This window comes from Eleginops maclovinus, chromosome 11 (genome assembly GCF_036324505.1).
Source record: "Eleginops maclovinus isolate JMC-PN-2008 ecotype Puerto Natales chromosome 11, JC_Emac_rtc_rv5, whole genome shotgun sequence".
NCBI classification, from domain to species: Eukaryota; Metazoa; Chordata; class Actinopteri; order Perciformes; family Eleginopidae; genus Eleginops; species Eleginops maclovinus.
Genome location: NC_086359.1, coordinates 25,519,953 through 25,537,461, shown reverse-complemented (window position 1 = coordinate 25,537,461; position 17,509 = coordinate 25,519,953). Strand labels below are relative to the sequence as shown.

Sequence of the window (17,509 nt, the reverse complement as noted above, 5' to 3'; positions counted from 1 at the left end):
CAGGTTAAAGAAAAAGGATGCAAGCACAAAGAAAATGTTGTGATAATCTAAACAAGTGGTGAGGGAAAGGGAAGTTATATTTTGACTTAAAATTGGCATCAATGTCTGAAAATGGACTATCCCAGTGATACAGTTCCATGCCATTATTGAAATGCATGCTATGATTAAGTGCTGCAGCAGAGGCTGCTTTACACAGATAACCAAAATTGAATGCAACATTTACTGTCCGCTAAATATGCCCCTGCTCTCTATTCTCCCTCTGACTCTCCTCTTCTTCTTTTCCATCTCCACCTCCCACTCTCTTTAATGTGAGTCACTCAGGGTCATGTCTAACACATCTCCATCACAGTGGGAGGATTGAACAAAAGAACACATGCCAGATGGTTACAGGCCACAAACCCAAATCTGTGTATTTCCTTCATGTAACCCTGGGGTACTCACTTAGGATCGTCATCATCATCATCATCACCATCACCATCAGAATCAACAGATCTATAGCCTTATATTTCAAACTACTTTCAGACCATCTATTTAACTCCCTTTTAACTCTTTTGCCAGGAAGGCGTCACAGGTTAATCATCTCTGAAAACTCCTTTACTGAGAGGGGCCCCCAGCTACCGCTCTATAAAGTCAAGTCTGTTGGCCTTCGCGGCTCCACCAGGATTGAACCAGCTCCATCAGTACTGTTCAGACTACTCCTTGGTCTATTGAAGGAGATTAAGAATTTGTGTAAAGTGGTTTTCAATTGTGAGGTCAAAGTTGGTCAAATCAGTGACCGTCTGAACGTGAAAAAGGGAAGAATAAAAAGTAACCGAGATAAAAAAAAGCATTCTCTTACCTCTCCTGTGATTGATCATCATACATCCTCTCCTTTCCCTCTTTAAAAAGTCGGATGGCCCGTTTAGATTTCCTCATAAGGCTATCAATGTAGATTTTGAAGAACTCATTCTCACTGAGCTGTGTGAGTCTCTGGTTCTCTTCATATTTTCCCAGTGTGAGCCGCAGGTGCTGGTAGGCATCAGGTAATATATCCAGGATGTACGGTGGACTGTTTTTCAGCTGGAGTCTGGGATTCTGGCAGAGACGGACCTGTGGCAAAAGAAATTCCATTCATTACTGCTTGCTTGATGTTCTTACACTTAGTTTTGTTTAGCACATAAAACATTTGGGAAGGCACTACAACCAAGCTGCATCACATTGATTGACTCTCATTAGCTGATTGAAATTTAAACTCTTTAAACTCTGCTCAATGGCAAACTCTAAAATGTCACTATGGTAAACAATGTAAAGAGTCAGCTATTATGGAAATGACTTATAATCTTTACGACATGTGTCAAATTATTTTATTTCGTACCATGTAGAATGTTTGATTTTTTTATTTTTAGAACTGCAGGACAGATTCCGGAACAGATTTCATTACAGGGACAATAAAGTATACCATATCGTATCATATTACTTTAATATCTTTATTTAGTATCTGATGGAATAAAGTTGAACAAATCAGTGTTCTTGGTCACATCAACAAAGAGTTATCATAGTGTTATACACAATTATGTACCATCCTTGATTTAGAACACCAGAGGATATGAAACATATATTTGCATGTATTGAATACACACAGAACACGTACTGTAACTCTCCATTAGCATTTATTCCACCTTCCACGTTGCGTCTATTACAAAGAGCCTCCCACCATGCAGCAGACAAGCTTCATCACTACCAACTTACCACTTTATCCATGAGTTTCCATGTTTTCTCCACAGTCCGCCGGTCAGCAGCTGCTTGTTTCGGGGGCCCCACTGCATCCTGGATAGCATCAATGATTCCTAAAATCCGGCCCTTGCTTCGGTTCGGTCCTCTCCCCCCAGGGTTTCGGCCACTGAGAGCAGTTGCCATGTCCTATACACTGTGCCAGACAATGAATGATAAGAGACATTTTTCAACGTGTACCAGATACAGTTATCCTGTGGATTGCTTCCTATCCAGTCACTCTTTGCCTATTAGTTTTCTGGCTGAGTATAGTTGTCAATTGTGTTTTAGACAGAATTTCTCTCCTTTTACAGGAAACTCGTTGTGCCTTAACAAGAGTAACTTCAAGTCAGCTTTATCAGCAGTAGCCTGTTTCTGTGCTCGGCCTGTTAGGTAGGGGTCTTTTTCTACAGATGTTCATGTTTATAGAATGTCCTGGTATGACTATTCAGAAACATACTTTCACCTACAGTCCAGCAGCGACTAAACCTATACGAAACAAGAACTTTTGTTAAATGTTAAAACGATGTATACTCCTTGCATGTGTGTTTCTGGTCTTTGACAAGACAGTGTCCCCTTCCTAAAGGCTTTCTATTGTCTTCCCTCGGGAGCGCTTTTGTCCACTGATGATCATGTCATTATCAAACCAATATGTCACATTAAAACTGTCAGCAGATTTTAAAAAAAACCCCTACTTATTATGTTGGTGCTTTTTTAAGTTAAAAGAAAGAAATTAATCTACGGGTTCCAAAACCTGGATCTTGTTTCCTGTGTGGGCTTGGTCTGCTGGTCTTGTTTTGTTGATTTGGTGTAAAAGAGTGCTGCTCTTTTACACCAAATCAGTGGTGTCCCCCCTACCCCCTTTTACTGTGACTGGGCTAACATTAATGATACATCTCACACAAGCGCGAGACGCCCAGCACCAGCGGTCCTTACAGTGGGTGTTTTAAACAGGAACTAACAGAATAGATCAATAGCGTGGAAAAACACAAGTCCTAACTTACTAAACCACCAGGGGATGTCTGCTGGGATCCCGGCTCCACTTGGTCCACATGCAGCGCACGCAATAAAGGAGTGTCCGCAGGTCCAGAGGTGGTGAGAGGCAGAAAGTATCCAGTGCGTAATTCCTTACTTAGAACAACCCTCCATGTTCTTTGACGTCTTTAAAGCAGTTCAGATACTGTCGCTCTCCAGTCTACAGTGTGTTTCCTACAGCCCCTCAGTGTGAAGCTAGCTATCATAAACACACATCCAGCTGCACATTTCAAAATAAAGCCTCCACACAGCTACGAACACAATATAAGCTACACTGAATCAACATTTTGCTCTACATACACATATCTTATTGAAATGTGCTGTTAAATTAATTGTGTCAGTTTAATTGTGTTGTTATCTCCCCATTAAAGACCATTCCGCTCAACGATGATACATGTTCTTCCTTTAATGTGAAGGCATGGCGGGAGCTTCCGGTTCTGTTAGTGGGAGGCAGGTCAGTGGGAGTATGAAGCAATATTTTCCAGGAACCGAGCAACGCATTGACACCCCCACACACTGAGGGCAGCTCTGACACACGGAGTGAACAGCTTTATATACAGTCTATGGATCACCACCAGGGACAAAGTGACGGCTGACGCCATAATAATAATTAACAACGTGGTCCTGAGTGTTTCCCTCTGGAGCGTTTTAATTCTTGTCAAACATTTCAATAAGCACGTTATTATTTGTCCTGTGCACAACAATTACAGACAAGCAGCTGTTGGTAATGACGATCTTAGATCACAGCTCTCTCCGACAAAACTCATATGTAGGTTATAAAAAGAACATAAAGGCCCACATACAGTATATAACATCAAATAAAATAATAGATCATTTGTGATAGACGTGTTGGCCCACATTATTTGCGAAGTTATTGTTATTATTATTATTATTATTATTATTATTATTATTATTATTATTATTATTAATAATAATAATAATAATAATAATAATAATAATAATAATAATAATAATAGATTTCTAATGCCCTTTTCATCAAAGTTCTCAAAGTGCTACAGGGGGCAGCAGCACAGAAGGTCCTATCTCCCATGGTCCTGAGTCTGGTTCTGGGTATGTGGAGGAGGTTTGGGTGAGTGGAGCGGAGGGAGCGTGTTGTGTTTTGTGGTTTGAGAAGTTCTTTGAGGTAGGGGGGAGCATGTCCATGGTTACATTGGTGTGTGAGGAGGAAAACCTTGTCCTGGTGGAGACGGGAAGCCAGTGGAGTGAGTGGAGAATGGGGGTAATGTGCTTATGTTTCCACACTCTCATCAGGAACCTAACTACAGAGTTTTGGATGTATTGAAGCCTCTGCATGCTCTTGCTAGGAATCCCAATGAGAAGTGCGTTACAGTAATCCAGTCTGGAGGAAATAAAGGCATGAACCAGCTTTTCGGCATCTGAGAGGGAGAGAATGGGGCAGAGTTTGGAAATGTTATGGAGGCGGTAGAAGGAGGTCTTGCAGAGGTGATTGATATGGGCTTCAAAGGTGAGTTGGGAGTCCATTTTTACACCTAGATTTGTGACTGTTGATGAGAGGGGGATGTTGAAGCCAGAAAAGGTGATGCTGGTTATGGATGATGATTTGGTCTGGTGAGGGGTGCCAACCAGGATGGCTTCAGTTTTGGAGCTGTTGAGTTGGAGAAAGTTGTGGTCCATCCATACCTTCATCTCCTCCAGACAGGTGGTGAGTTTTGACGGGGATGACTGTGATGATGAGGGTGGGGTTGCAGCTGTGGCCTTTACATAGAGCTGTGTGTCATCGGCATAGCAGTGGAATGAAATTCCGTGACGGCTGATGACTTGGCCAAGGGGGGATGAGGTAGAGGATGAAGAGGATGGGGCCAAGGACTGACCACTGGGGGGGGACCACAAGTGACTGTGTGTGGATTTGATTTGGAGTGACCCAGGGAGATGTATTCTGTCCGGTTTGTGAGGTATGATTTGAACCAACTGAGGGCAGTGTCATTGAGTCCAGTGGTGAGGTGGAGCCGGTTTAATAGAATGCCATGGTTGACAGTATCAAATGCAGCAGCAAGGTCCAGGAGGATGAGGAGGGATGGAGAGCCAGCATCGGATGATATGAGGAGGTTGTTAGTGACTCTTACGAGGGCAGTTTCTGTGCTGTGGGCGGTGCTGTGAATTTATTGCACTGCCCTTCTGTAGTGCCAGTAAGTGGGGGGGGATTGTGGTTTGAGAATGTGGTTGACAGTGGAGAAAAGCTGCTTGGAATTTCCTGGACTGTTTCTGATGGCATCGAAGAAAAAATGTGACCTTGCTTCTTTGAGGGACTGTGCTTATTTTTGTTGGTGCTCCTGGTAAATTTGTTTGTGGACAGTGAGGCCAGAGGCTTTGAAGCACTGCTCAAGGACCCGCCCTGCTGCCTCATTTTATGAAGCCCATCTGTGAACCAGGGAGCTGAGCGGGTGAAGGTGACTTTTCAGGTTTTAACAGGGGCGTGGAGGTCCAGGAGGCTGCTCAGATGGCTGTTGTAGTAGTCCACTGCTTCGTCAGCTGATGAAAAGTGTGTGGAAAGATGCTGAAGGTCTGCTGCCAAGAGATCTGGGTTTATGCTTTTTAGGTTTCTGAAACGGATATTCCGTTTAGGCTTAGAGAGGCTGGATGGGTATGACAACTCCATCGAAATGGACATGTGATCAGACACACCTAGGTCATACACCTGCAGGTTGGTGAGAGGGGCAGAGTTTGTAATGACCAGGTCCAAGGTGTGCCCCCTAGTGTGTGTGGGGACATCAACAAGTTGCTTTAAATTAAAGCAGTCCAGTAGTTGAAGAAATTCAGCTGCAAAGTGGCAGGAGGGGGTGTCAACGTGGATGTTCATATCACCTAAAATTATAACATCGGCAGAGGATGTGCAGAAAGTTGTGAGAAGATTTGACATCTCAGTGATAAATGGTGAGTTTGGTTTTGGTGGTCGGTAAATGAGGAGGAAACTCCTTTATTGACGCTAGCCATAGCTCCAAGTGCAAAACCAACAAGCAGTGGCTCAGTCAGTAGGGGCTTGGACTGGGAATCGTAGGGTCCCCGAACAGACTTGGAATATGGAAAGTGGACTGCTACTTGGAGAGGTCCCAGTTCACCTCCTAGGCCCTGCCGTGGTGCCCTTGAGCAAGGCACCGGACACCTCCAACCCTCCCTCCCCATTGCTCCTCGGGCGCTGCACAATAGCTGCCCACTGCTCCTAGTACTAGGATGGGTTAAATGCAGAGGACCAATTTCACTGTGTCTGCTCTGCTGTGTGCATGTATGTGACTAATAAAGAGGGTTTCATCCTCCGATTCTATCTATCTATCTATCTATCTATCTAACTTCCTGTTTATTTCACATTTCAAGAGCCCCTACTTCCTCCTACTATGTCAACTCATATAGAGGCATTTATATGTAGTTACATGAACATAATTAGAACTGTATTTAAATATAAGCATGGTAACAAACTCCCTCTTCTTAAAAACAAAAAAAGCACCTTTTCCAGTACTGAGTTCAAACATTGAGACTTGAGACTCACAGAACAGAAAACAGAAAACATTGAACACCAATACAACAAAACAATAACATTGCATGTTTTAACTGGCCTGTATTATTGAGTCCATCTTTTTTTTTTTTATTTAAAAAATGTAACACAAATGCATATATTTGGTTTTAAGCAAGTTTCCATTGTCCTTCACCAAGTGCCTTGAGTAACTGGAGAGCTGATGCCCCCTTTTGAGCAAGGCAGTCCGCAAGTTGTTCTTTTGTGTTGGACCACAGGACTCGCTCCACCTTTTTTGTTTGAATAAGTTCTTTGATGCTGCTTACTTCCAGACGAAGTCTTTTCTCAGTTACTGACTTTGTGGACTTGAGTGCATCAAACAGTGAATGGTTGTCTGTAACACAGGTTATTGGTGTAGTATGTTCAGCATCACCAGTTGTTAGCTCAGAGAAGAGTGTAGCCAGAAAGATAGCATTATCCATTCCGTCAGACATTGCCAATGTTTCCCCAGCAAGTGTGCTCCGTACGATTCTCTTGACTCTCTTTGACTGCCAAGAAAGGGGGGAGAACTTTCCATTTTCTCCCATGAGAACAATTAGGTGTCCTCCCTGAGTACCTCCATCTGAAAGATTTCTAAAGGAATCATCGCTGAATAGAGTCAACCTCAGAGCACTGTCTCTGCCCAAGAGACTACTTTCTTCTCATGCTCCAAGCATTTTTTCCTTGACTCTGTTGTACCAGTAGAGTGAAGCATCTGCCAGACCATAGACACACTTTTTGAGCTTCCATATTGTTCCTTCCTTCCTTCCTTCCTTCCTTCCTTCCTTCCTTCCTTCCTACCTTCCTTCCTTCCTTCCTTCCTGTCACGTGATAGTTCCATTCCCTGTAGAAATACCAATTTTATGTCCATAAAATGAAGTGTCCACTGTCTCTGACAAATCACTGCCAAAAGTAGCCGAAGTGACTCTGAAGCTCCTGTGGGTGAATCCTTTTGCAGCTCTGAAACTTTGAACTCCTCAAAACCTCTAGCCACAAGCCGTGCTTTTGGCATTAATCCAACGAGTGCATCTTTGAGTGTACACACCCATCTGGTAGAAATGCACTTTTGTCCCTCATCCCTAACTTCTTCATAAACGTTGTTATCACTCCAGTTCTTTATCTCCTCTTGTTTTGCTGAGTCAAATGACACATCCTTTGTTACAAATACATGCTCACACACATTAGTGCCATAAGTCTCAGTAACAGTAGTTTCTATCTGAAGATTATCAACGTTTGACATGTTAGTTGACTCAGTGGTGGGCTCAATGTGAAGTAGATTGTACCAGTTTTTGTATTTACCTGTAGCTTTGCCTGCCCGGTCTAAGACATTAGCTGTGTGCAAAATACCTGTGTCCCTTTTTCTGTATTTCACAACTTGTCCTGTTTTTAGACTGACACAAGTTTCCTGCCCTGTACCACTGTGTGTCTCTGTATTGTCATTTGTGTGTTGCTCTGCTTCATTTTCAGTTTCTTCTGTGTTCTTTATGTTATTGTCAGCGATCTCCTGTCCTTGCTCAATGTCTGTGTCATTTCCTGTATCATCCTTCGGGAAATCTCTATCCTCGTTTTCTGTATTCACTTTTCTCAGTCTGAGATGATGCACCCTAATGCAGGTCCCTCCATGTCTGACAAACACCACTGCACCATCCTGACCGATGACAACTCCTGGTCCTTTCCACTCTGGACAATCCACTCGCTTATAGTACACTCTGTCGCCCGTTTCATATTTCTCATCTGTGGGACGTAGTTGTTTCCTTAGTGCTCTCCGTATCCTTTCTGAACATTCTGCTTCTGTAAATGCCTTCCTTAATGCATGTAAAGCAGAGATGTGTTTTGCCACCCATTCGCTTTTTGTTGTGCCCTCTAAAGCTGGGGGTTTATCGGTTAGCACAGAGGGCAGTTTAGGATTCTGTCCAAACACCAACTGATGTGGGCTGTAGCCATGGACATTTTGCATGGTGTTCTTTGCCATGAGAGCTCAATCCAATGCAGTGTTCCAGCCACAACCGTTACTTGTCTTCACTTTCATTAGGATCTCAGTAAGTGTTTGGTTGTGTCTCTCCAGAAGCCCATTGCTCCACGGGCTATATGAAGCTGTTGTCTTTATTTCTAACCATGATGAACCATGTACACTTGTCCAGTCATGGACAAAGTGCTTCACTATTACTGATGATTTCTTTGTGTTCAGAATGCTGCCTGCACTAAACCGTGTGAACTGGTCAATAATATGAAGATACCACACACCTGGTTCTAGTTCATGAGGATCTACAGCGACGGTCTCATTGCACCGAGATGCCAGTGGTAGGCCAACAGCAGGCTTTGGTTTAGTCTTACTGTATCTCTGACATATATCACATTCATTAACAATCTTCTGTAGGATGACGTTACCTTCAGTATCTTTGTTACCTGAGCTGTTTAGCAGCCTCAGCAGTCTGTCAGCAGAAGCATGACCAAATTGTTTATGAAGCTTCATCAGGACTTTGTGTTTTTCTGCTGAATTAATTTCTTCTGAGATTGTCAATTTTTCATCTTTACACTCGCTTTCCTCATGCCCCTTTTTTTTTTTTTTTTTTTGAGTGACATCCTCAGCAGTTGCCAAGACCTGGTCATAACACTGAAAGTTGTTTTTTTTCATTGTCCAAAATGTTCACACAGTAATGTCCTGAGCTTGTGAAGTCAAGTTGTACAGGTTTGTTAAACATCACTGCTTTGTCATTTTCCATATTCAGCACGGTCCCTGCTCTTTTCATGGAGGCTTTGCTCAAAAGCAGTGGAATGCTAGCTGGTACTACTTCAGTTTCAATATGACACTTAGTCTGTCCAATTTTTGCAGGTATTTTCAGTTTCCTGGTGGAGTAGACCACTTTTCCATCTCCAAACTTAAAGGGTCTATGACTGAGTGTTTCTGTCTTCCTCAAATCCTTTATCTCTTTCTGGTTTAGTTCAGTGATGTAGCTATTAAGCCACTCCTCACCACACACAGTACGTGTGCATGCAGTGTCTATTATAGCTGAGCCAAAACACTCCGTCATGAAGATTTCTGCTTCAGTGGGTGACTCTTTTGCATAGAGTGATGTTACACTCCTCTACATCGTTTATTTTTCTGTCTTCAGTCAGTTTCACTTGCTCACCTCTGTGTGGACAGTCCTTAGCCCAGTGGAATATGCTTTGACACACTCTAAAAACAAATGCTTTGGCTCAACAAAAAAAATTTACGCAACATTTTGCATCAATCCTTTTTGAGTTACGACAACTTCTAATGATATTATGTTCAACCAACACACTACATTGAGTTAGGAGAATTAGCATTTCCGCTACAATTAAAGGTATTTTTAATGAATGCTTATTCAATAATTGGTAGCATAAACATAAGTTATTAGATTGATTACTCATAAAAATTAGGTTGCTCCAACTAGTTTTTCCTCATTATTTAAAATATATTTTTTAGACACAACACTGTTCTTTTGACTCTTTTGCCTAATGCTGGGACATACAGACCCTCTTCTTCCAAACTCACAAAATACTTGAGCAGTGGCTCCAGTACAGTACTGTAACCAAAAATGTTCACATCCTCAGCCCTGCAGAGAATTGCTAAGAAGATGGAGGTCAGCGAAGATCTGAGCAGTGCAGGAACATCAGCTAACGCCCAGTAAACAGCTGTGACTTTGTGTTTTTTCCTTGATGTGCCCAGAGGATTGCATATCTCAAAGTCATCAACATAGAGAATGATAGCAATGGTAGAATCTTCTCCAGAACTCATTTGTTTTATAATAAATGCCATCAGAAAATGCCCTGTACTGACTTTCACCATTACTTTGAGCTTCTCCGTCATGCAAGATCAAATCCTGGATCTCTTTTAGGCTCAAAACCTGAAGCAATGACTTCAGAATAGGGACATACTGGGAGCTTCTATCTTCCTCCCTACTGAGTACATACTCTACTGGTTCCACCACAGCAAACTGCTCCTTAAAATAAGCCCTTCTCTTGTAGGCAGAAGAAAGTGGACCGCCACTACTCAGGGTGGAGGTAAAGGGGTTGGCTTCACAGAGCTCTGTCACCATGTCTGACACAACAGATTCATCAATTTCACAATTGTGCTTCCTCACACAGGACTGTAAAATATCTTCGATGATGGGACCTGATGCTGAATGAGAAATAAAATATAACTCTTCAACAACCTCATCAATACAACTGTTAGATACATTGAAGTGCTCTCCAGTTTAAGAAACAACAAAGCCAATTTTTTTTCAATGAGGTTTGGTAGATCTCTCACATCATTATCATCTCGACCATCATCAGTAATAGACAGTTTACTATCCTGAACATCGACATCACTGTAATCATCTGTATTTGAAGAACTTGCATACCTCTTTAGCAGGTCTTCTTTAAAGTCTTGCAGATTCTGTGGGAGGCAAATGTTCAATAAAGGTTACTGCTGAAATTGCAGTTCTTAAAAACACAGATGACAGTCTTGTGTTTTTTCAAATGTTGTCCAAGGTGTTCAAAAAGCTCTCTCTCTGTGGATATTAAGCTGGCATTGCAACACTGGCAAGTGAAAGAGAACATTTCTGCAGATCTGACTCTTTCCTGAGTTTCCTGAGAGTGATTTGTTGATAGATGTGATCTAAGGCTACCCCATGTTTTGAAGGAACAAAAACAATCTTGGGAAAGACATCGCAGAGGTTGCCCACCATGACTATGGCGTAACCTGTTGTTTTAGCAACCCTGTTTTTGTAGACGTTAGACCAGAGTCGGTCATCAACAGTGCTGTTGTGAAAAAACACTGTCAGTCCAGGTCAAAGGTCATTTGGTCTCAGTCTTCTGGTCACGTCGTGCTCTGCAGAGTCTTTAATTATTCCGTCATATTCTTCCTTTACAAAAAGACTCGTACGTTTCCTTTCAATTACTACTATTTTTAAAATATGTCTTATCATTCTATTAGGACAGTGTTGTGGTTATGTAGAGAGACGTCCCGGACGTATGCACATTCCAATCTACTTATATTAACCTGTCCAATGAATATATTCCAGATGTGTAGGTCACTGCCTTTTGACCTTCTAAGGCGTCAGCTTCATTCCCACAATATATAATGTCAAAACTGTTGAGATATTGCACACATCTGGTGTCGCACCTTGTGTGAAACCTTCTAAAGAATCTCAGTCCCTGCTTACTTCAATATACTTTGCTTAGATTACATTAACAAAAACTGCTTCCCTCATGTTAAATTAAGTAATTACTAAGTCATCACTTCCTTTTTAATCTACTGGATCTTTATAACCTAATTCATACAAAAATAGCTAATAGATCTTATTTCCAATACTCTTCACATACTCACTATCTTAAATCAAAACATATTAGGATCTGTATGACTCTGCTCTTAATATCCTCCATTATTAATTATCAATTCTACTCTTCTTGAAAAATATTTCAAGTCTTCAATCGGGAAAATAATGTGTGAAACTATGAGAGCTTTAACATGTTATAATTACAACTTTAATCAATAAGAATTTTTAAAATGGGAGTGACTTTAATAATGGTTTCAATTCACGTGGTTAATTATATTTGACATGGTCTGTAATCTAATGTTGGAGTTATCACTATGACAAGTTTGTTTCATTTAAATATCATATCTGAGATCAAGTTTGTACTGAATCTATCCCTCCTTCTGTAGATCAAAACTCCCACAATTTAACTTTACCAAAGTCACACCCCAATAAAGGCTCCGAAATAATAATAGATTAACATGATTAAAATGTTCCTACCCTGTTCTCCTGACTCCTGAAAAGTTTCTACCAAAAGTGTAGTGGATCTTGCTTATCTCTATAATTTCCCCCTTTTTCCAATAATGTGTTTCAGATTTATTTACTCATTCACTTTAAAAACTTCCCTTTTCCAATTATCATTTACCAATCTATAAAATCTTATGTACAGGGTTCCTACAGGTTTCTTCAAGTCAAATTCAAGTCTTTTTCAGACCTTTTTAAGACCATTCATGTCAAAACTTAATACCTATTTCACGGCCTATTTCACAGACATACCGGCAAAGAAAAACTTTTTTTTTTTAAAATGTCTTTATTATGATTAATAACGTTATTATTTCTCAAACAAATGTGAAAATGTGGACTGTAAAGCCTTATGGAAGAATTATGTAACTTGCAGCACAGTAGTGAATAGTGAGTACAACACCACAGCATCACAGCACAAACAACAGACAACAAGTCAAACAGAGGTGTGACAAATCTATTTATTAGCTAGCTTATTCCATGCTGGGAATATGGGGAGTAGAGAGACTCCAGAACAACAAACAAAGAAAATCAACTCAACAATAAATAAAATAAAGATCAAAGTCAACTCCTAAGCTCTTCACTTTTAGCAGCGATCTCTTTATCAAGGAGAGCCAGTTCTGCCAACTTCTCCTTATGGCCTCTCCGCAGGAGGTTGGACCTGGAGATCAGGTCAGCCATTTTGCTCCCTGCCTTTGCTTCAGCCTGCTCAGCCAGCCTGTCCGCATCCCTAGCCAGACCCTCAGATACCTCCTTTACGCGTATCCTCTTCACCTTCAGCTCCTGCAGACAGTCCTCTGCCTCCTTCCTCTTGAGAGCCTGGTCTTTTGCCTCCCTCTTCTTTCTTTCGTTCTCAAGGTGGATACGATACCTTGTCCTTGCTCTTGCTACACTTGTCAGTAGTGGTTTACTGAGTGGAACCTGGGTATCGGGTTGGGAAAAGAGAACCAGAGTCAGTGACAAACTCTAGAGACCAACTATGTTGATTCTATCAACTTTTAAGTCAACAGCATATTACTAGTGCAGGCAGGATTCATCTTACCTTGGTAACACCTCCATGTTGTATAATGTAGTCACACACCAGCCTCCGTGTGACCACAGTGTCCTCATGCAAATTATCTGACTCCACCTCTTTATTGATGGAGAATCCACGTTCAACAGTAGCTTGGCCGTGGGAGAGGATGAGCAGCTTCTTGCAGAAGGCCCACAGCTCTGGATAAGGCTCCATGGCACTGCTCAGGAAGATGTCCAGCCTCTTCTGCATGGGAGCAAAGTAGAGGAAGTCCTCACTCCGGCTCTCCAAGGACAGGAGACTGTCAAACTGCTGCAGTATGACATCCCCTATGACAAAACAGATGAGAAAAATTTGAGAAAAACATAGATAAATCATTGGGCATTGCCAGAAAATCAGATTGAAAATAAATTCATGTGTAGCCTATAATTTGCCTCTCTTATTCCTACCCGCAGAAGTATTAGTTAGCTGTTTGTCCTGGAGAAACCTCTGAACCAGCCCTTTCATGTGATTCCTGCATCTTTCTGGTTCTCTATACATTACTGACGGATCCAGGCACACCATCTGCCTAACAGTCAGATACTTGAGGGGGCTTTTGTCCTGCACTTTCCTGATGATGTTACACAGTCCCTGCATGCACTCTCTCTTGAACTCTAGCACCCTGAGCTCTGCACCTTTAATGCTCTAGAGAGAAAGAAATTAGCCATGAATATAGAACATGCCTTCACTGACCTGGTTTCGCCTAACCATTTGTAAAATGATCTTTGAAAACATCCCACTACCTTAAGAACTGACTCTGCACCTAGACCAATGCTGATGTTTTGTGGGCTGAGCCAGATGGTCTTGTCTGTGACATCCAGTTTGGTCAGCTGCAGGGCAGTGATATCGTTGAGAACTTCTCTCTTTATGAAGCGTCTGAGTAGACTCTGTCAACAGACAAACACAAAAATGTCTGGTGCGGCTTTATCTCCTAATCACCAACTTCAATCATTTTTTACACCTCTAAACCAAAAGCCCCATATTGTCAAAATGTATCAATTGAGCCCAATCATTGGTTATTATAACGTGAAGTAAATTATTACTATCATCAATTCGGTCAGGTCCTTGGAGAGGAATGGGAGCACCGGCTCGTCTGTTTGATATTTTGTTAGGAAGGGCGTGAAGGTCCTGGCAAGTGCTGCGTAGAAGTGAAATTTGGCCAGAATGAGTGGATCCTTTATGGCTGCTGCAACTGTGTCATAAGATCCTGTGAAAGGGACAGAGGCAGGACATTTCAACAAAAACTATGAAAAGGCCACACCACCACCAGGGTAAAGACACAGTCACAGACCTATTCACAGCATTTTAGTAGGGCCCACCTGTTCCAGGGTTAGGGAGTTTTTTTGTTTTCACAGCTTCCATGTACAGAAGAAGTGATGGCCAGACTACCAGGGCTCTCTCCACAACCGGAAGGTTTTCTACCCAACGATGGGCACAGAAAGAAAGGGGGAACACACTGGACTTGGTTACGGTGACGTAATCCTCTCTCCTGGCAGGCACATTGTTAAACAATGTGTGCATTGCTCTCAGCAACTTGTCCAGCAGCCATGCAGTGAACCCACACTTGAAAGCATTGTGTAGCGTGTGTAGGCCACAGCTCCCCACACAAATGAGCTGAAGACCTGAGGGTTTCATTGCAAACTTGATATTAGAAACCAAATTCTCCATAGCAGTTCTCTGTATCACTTTGAACTTGTTTATTCAATGTAAACTGCACTACAAATACTTACTATTTTACTTTAATATTACTAATGGATCACATACACTCTCACCCACACACACAGAAATAACATTAGGCCTATAAACTCCTCACCTCCGCACTGCTCAGCTTGATCTTTCTGGAAAAGTTCGAACAGTTTCCAGTTAACACTGGGCCCATCCATTGAAATGGACACCAAGTCCTTGAGGTTCAGTTTGTCCATACATTCCTGAAAAAAGTGCTGCATTTGATTACCCAAGATAAGATGAATAGATGAGCAGCACATATTGTTAAGGGAAGTGCCTAATTGGTCATTGTGACATTGCCTTTACAGGACTGTGTATACCCCAAAAATGATATCAATATAAACTGAGAAATATTCAGAGTAAAAAAGGTTATGCTTACTTTGAGATGTGACAGCAGGTCTTGTGCAGTGGAATGTCCCATAAACCGGGAGCCCAAATATCTGGACTGAACCTGTCCCTCGTCCCAGAAGCGGACATGCACATCCAGCTGTTTATTTTTTGTAGTCTCGTTGAGGCTCTCATCGAACATCAGAACGAACGGCGATTTGTTGACTTTGGACACCAGTTCCTCTTTGATGAACACCGCTAAACCGAATTTGGCTATGTACGCCGTTTTGTCGGGACCACACGTGAAAGTGGTAGCTATGTCTGAATCCGGGAACATAAATTTGAAAAGATCGGAAACGTTCTCATTTGAATTGTAGGACTGATGTTTGGCGACTGTGTTGAGAGTCCACAACACCTCTGCTTTCATTGTTGGTGTGGACCCAAAGGCTGTGCGCAGATCCACACTAACGGGCGTTGCGCTAGTAGCTGGAAGGGCTGTAGCAGTAACGTTAGCAGCTGGCTGGTTCACGTTACCTGCTACTTCAGACACATTATCAGCTAGCTGGCTAACATTAGCAGGCTGAAACACCCCGGCGACGGAGGGAGTTTGATCCTTCACCTTCATGGAACTGATGTGCTTGGCTGATTTAGCATGAGACTCTAGAGCCAGGGGCGTGGCCACGTGGTGGCCAGGGGGGGCCACGGCCACCATTGGTCAGAGTATGGCCACCCTGCCGGCCCCCCCAACCTCACGGCACGAAAAAAAAAAAAAAAATACAACAAACCCTCATGAACAGAAATGGTATAAAGCTGAAATAAATGCATTAGTATTTTTTTTTTATCAAGTCGTTTTATATTGTCATTCGTCACTTCTGCTACAAGCCCCATATTCGCAACATGTTGGGCCACGCCCCCTCCAACGTGCCTGCATTCTGACAGCGCTTCAGTGGAGAGACTAGCACTGGAGACGAACGCGCTGGATATACCACTGTAACTAACAGGTGAGTAAGTTGGTGATACTTGAAAGGATCATTGAAATGATAAGATCATTTAGTTATCTTCACACTCAATTAAATGTGTAATGATGTCTCGACATTAAGGATTTGTGGCAGAGTGAGTTGAGTAAGGCTGCTGTTGTTATTTTTGCAAACTTGTAAAATGATCTATGGCTAGCGAGCTATCGCTAGCTAGTTAGCTTTAGTCCATTCCCAGGTGTCACTAAGTCATAGATAACGCACTGTCGCTAGTTTACACTTGAAATGGAATAAAAGCAATCTAAAGTTAATGTTGTGTAAAACTTTTCTTTAAAAAGGACACAATGAAAAGGATAAGTGCCTCAGGGGGAGACAGAAAAATCAGCGCTTTTTTTGCCAGCACCAGAGACCAGCAAGCTAGCACGACAGAGAATGTTGCAGACAGAGAAAGGGAAACAGAAGGAGCTAGTTGCGAAAGCATGACAAGTACAGAAAGGGAAGCAAGTGGCAGTGAATATTCAGCAGACAAGTTGACAGAGACAGAGCAGGAGGAGGAGACTGATACTAGGAGAAGAGAATTTAATTACAAAGTCTGCCCTCCAGGTGAGTGGTTATCAGTAGCTGAATAATGGGACATGTTCGGTCGGGTTATGGCAAACAACAATAATTTAAAGGCTGGCCATATAATAAACATGTATTTATTAAATCTGTAAAATGTTAATGATTGCATGTTTAGTCTTAAAAAACAACTAAAGAACAACATGTAATTGGAAGTGGATAGCATTTATGTTAAAAGCTGATATTAATGGGATTCTTTGGTGTTTTACAGACATTTCCAAGTCCAGGGGTGAAGCTCCAGCTCAACCTAAAGTTAATTTCCCCAAGACACTCCAGGGAGACAGAAGCAGGAGCTTCAAGGGTGAGTGGTATGAAGTTCACCCCTGGTTGGAGTACTCAATATGTGAAGACTCCACCTTTTGCTTTGCCTGCAGGCATTTCAGCTTACCTGGCCATGAGTCTACGTTTAATTCAGGTTCCGGTTTCAAAAACTGGAAGAAAGCTACCTATACAGACGGAGGGTATGCTGCACATAGTAGATCTGAGCATCACAAGAATGCCATGCTAGCATGGAAAGAATACCAAATTGCAGAAAAAAATCAGGGATCTCTAATGGGGCAATTAAATAAAGAGTACAACAAAACTGTTGAAGAGAACAGGGGGTACATCAAAACTCTTGCTGAAGTGGTTCTTCATTGTGCAACCGAGAACATTGCTCTGCGAGGGCATCGTGAATCTGAGGCCTCAAGCAGGAAAGGGAACTTTTTGGGTATGTTGAATA

The 17,509-nt window shown here is 42.1% G+C and overlaps 2 protein-coding genes across 4 annotated transcripts in view; both read right to left on the bottom strand.

The window, feature by feature from the left end:
- cblb (Cbl proto-oncogene B, E3 ubiquitin protein ligase) overlaps positions 1-3,093 on the bottom strand; it is a 37,598-nt gene extending 34,505 nt beyond the window's left edge. The window contains exons 1-3 of one of the 2 annotated variants that reach the window (XR_010166779.1): positions 2,754-3,093; positions 1,729-1,906; positions 839-1,089 (exon numbers count right to left, since the gene is read on the bottom strand). Coding sequence is in view for 1 of the 2 variants with exons in the window: in XM_063895172.1 (XP_063751242.1) it covers positions 839-1,089; positions 1,729-1,896 (419 nt within the window). In the remaining variant the exon portion in view is untranslated. The remainder of the gene's footprint in view (positions 1-838; positions 1,090-1,728; positions 1,907-2,753) is intronic. The other variant, XM_063895172.1, reaches the window with a different exon arrangement.
- A 9,443-nt stretch (positions 3,094-12,536) lies between these two features.
- LOC134872520 (uncharacterized) lies at positions 12,537-15,856 on the bottom strand. Of its 2 annotated transcripts, XM_063895869.1 has the most exons (8): positions 15,249-15,856; positions 14,958-15,072; positions 14,464-14,766; positions 14,188-14,351; positions 13,888-14,031; positions 13,555-13,789; positions 13,136-13,434; positions 12,537-13,014 (listed from the first exon to the last, which is right to left on the bottom strand). In XM_063895869.1, the coding sequence occupies exons 1-8, from the start codon at positions 15,819-15,821 to the stop codon at positions 12,658-12,660; spliced, it is 2,190 nt and encodes a 729-aa protein (XP_063751939.1). In that variant the 5' UTR covers positions 15,822-15,856; the 3' UTR covers positions 12,537-12,657. The 2 variants fall into 2 exon arrangements, with proteins under 2 accessions (XP_063751939.1, XP_063751940.1); XM_063895870.1 differs by lacking the exon at positions 13,555-13,789 and having other exon boundaries at positions 13,908-14,031.
- Positions 15,857-17,509: the final 1,653 nt, after the last annotated feature.

Excerpts from the sequence above, each read along its gene's own strand:
- LOC134872520 (XM_063895869.1), bottom strand. The coding sequence starts at position 15,821 with ATGAAGGTGAAGGATCAAACTCCCTCCGTCGCCGGGGTGTTTCAGCCT. Across the intron at positions 15,073-15,248 it reads ACCTGCTGTCACATCTCAAA|GAATGTATGGACAAACTGAA; the intron begins GTAAGCATAACC and ends CACTTTTTTCAG. Across the intron at positions 14,032-14,187 it reads ACCTGACCGAATTGATGATA|AGTCTACTCAGACGCTTCAT; the intron begins GTAATAATTTAC and ends GTCTGTTGACAG.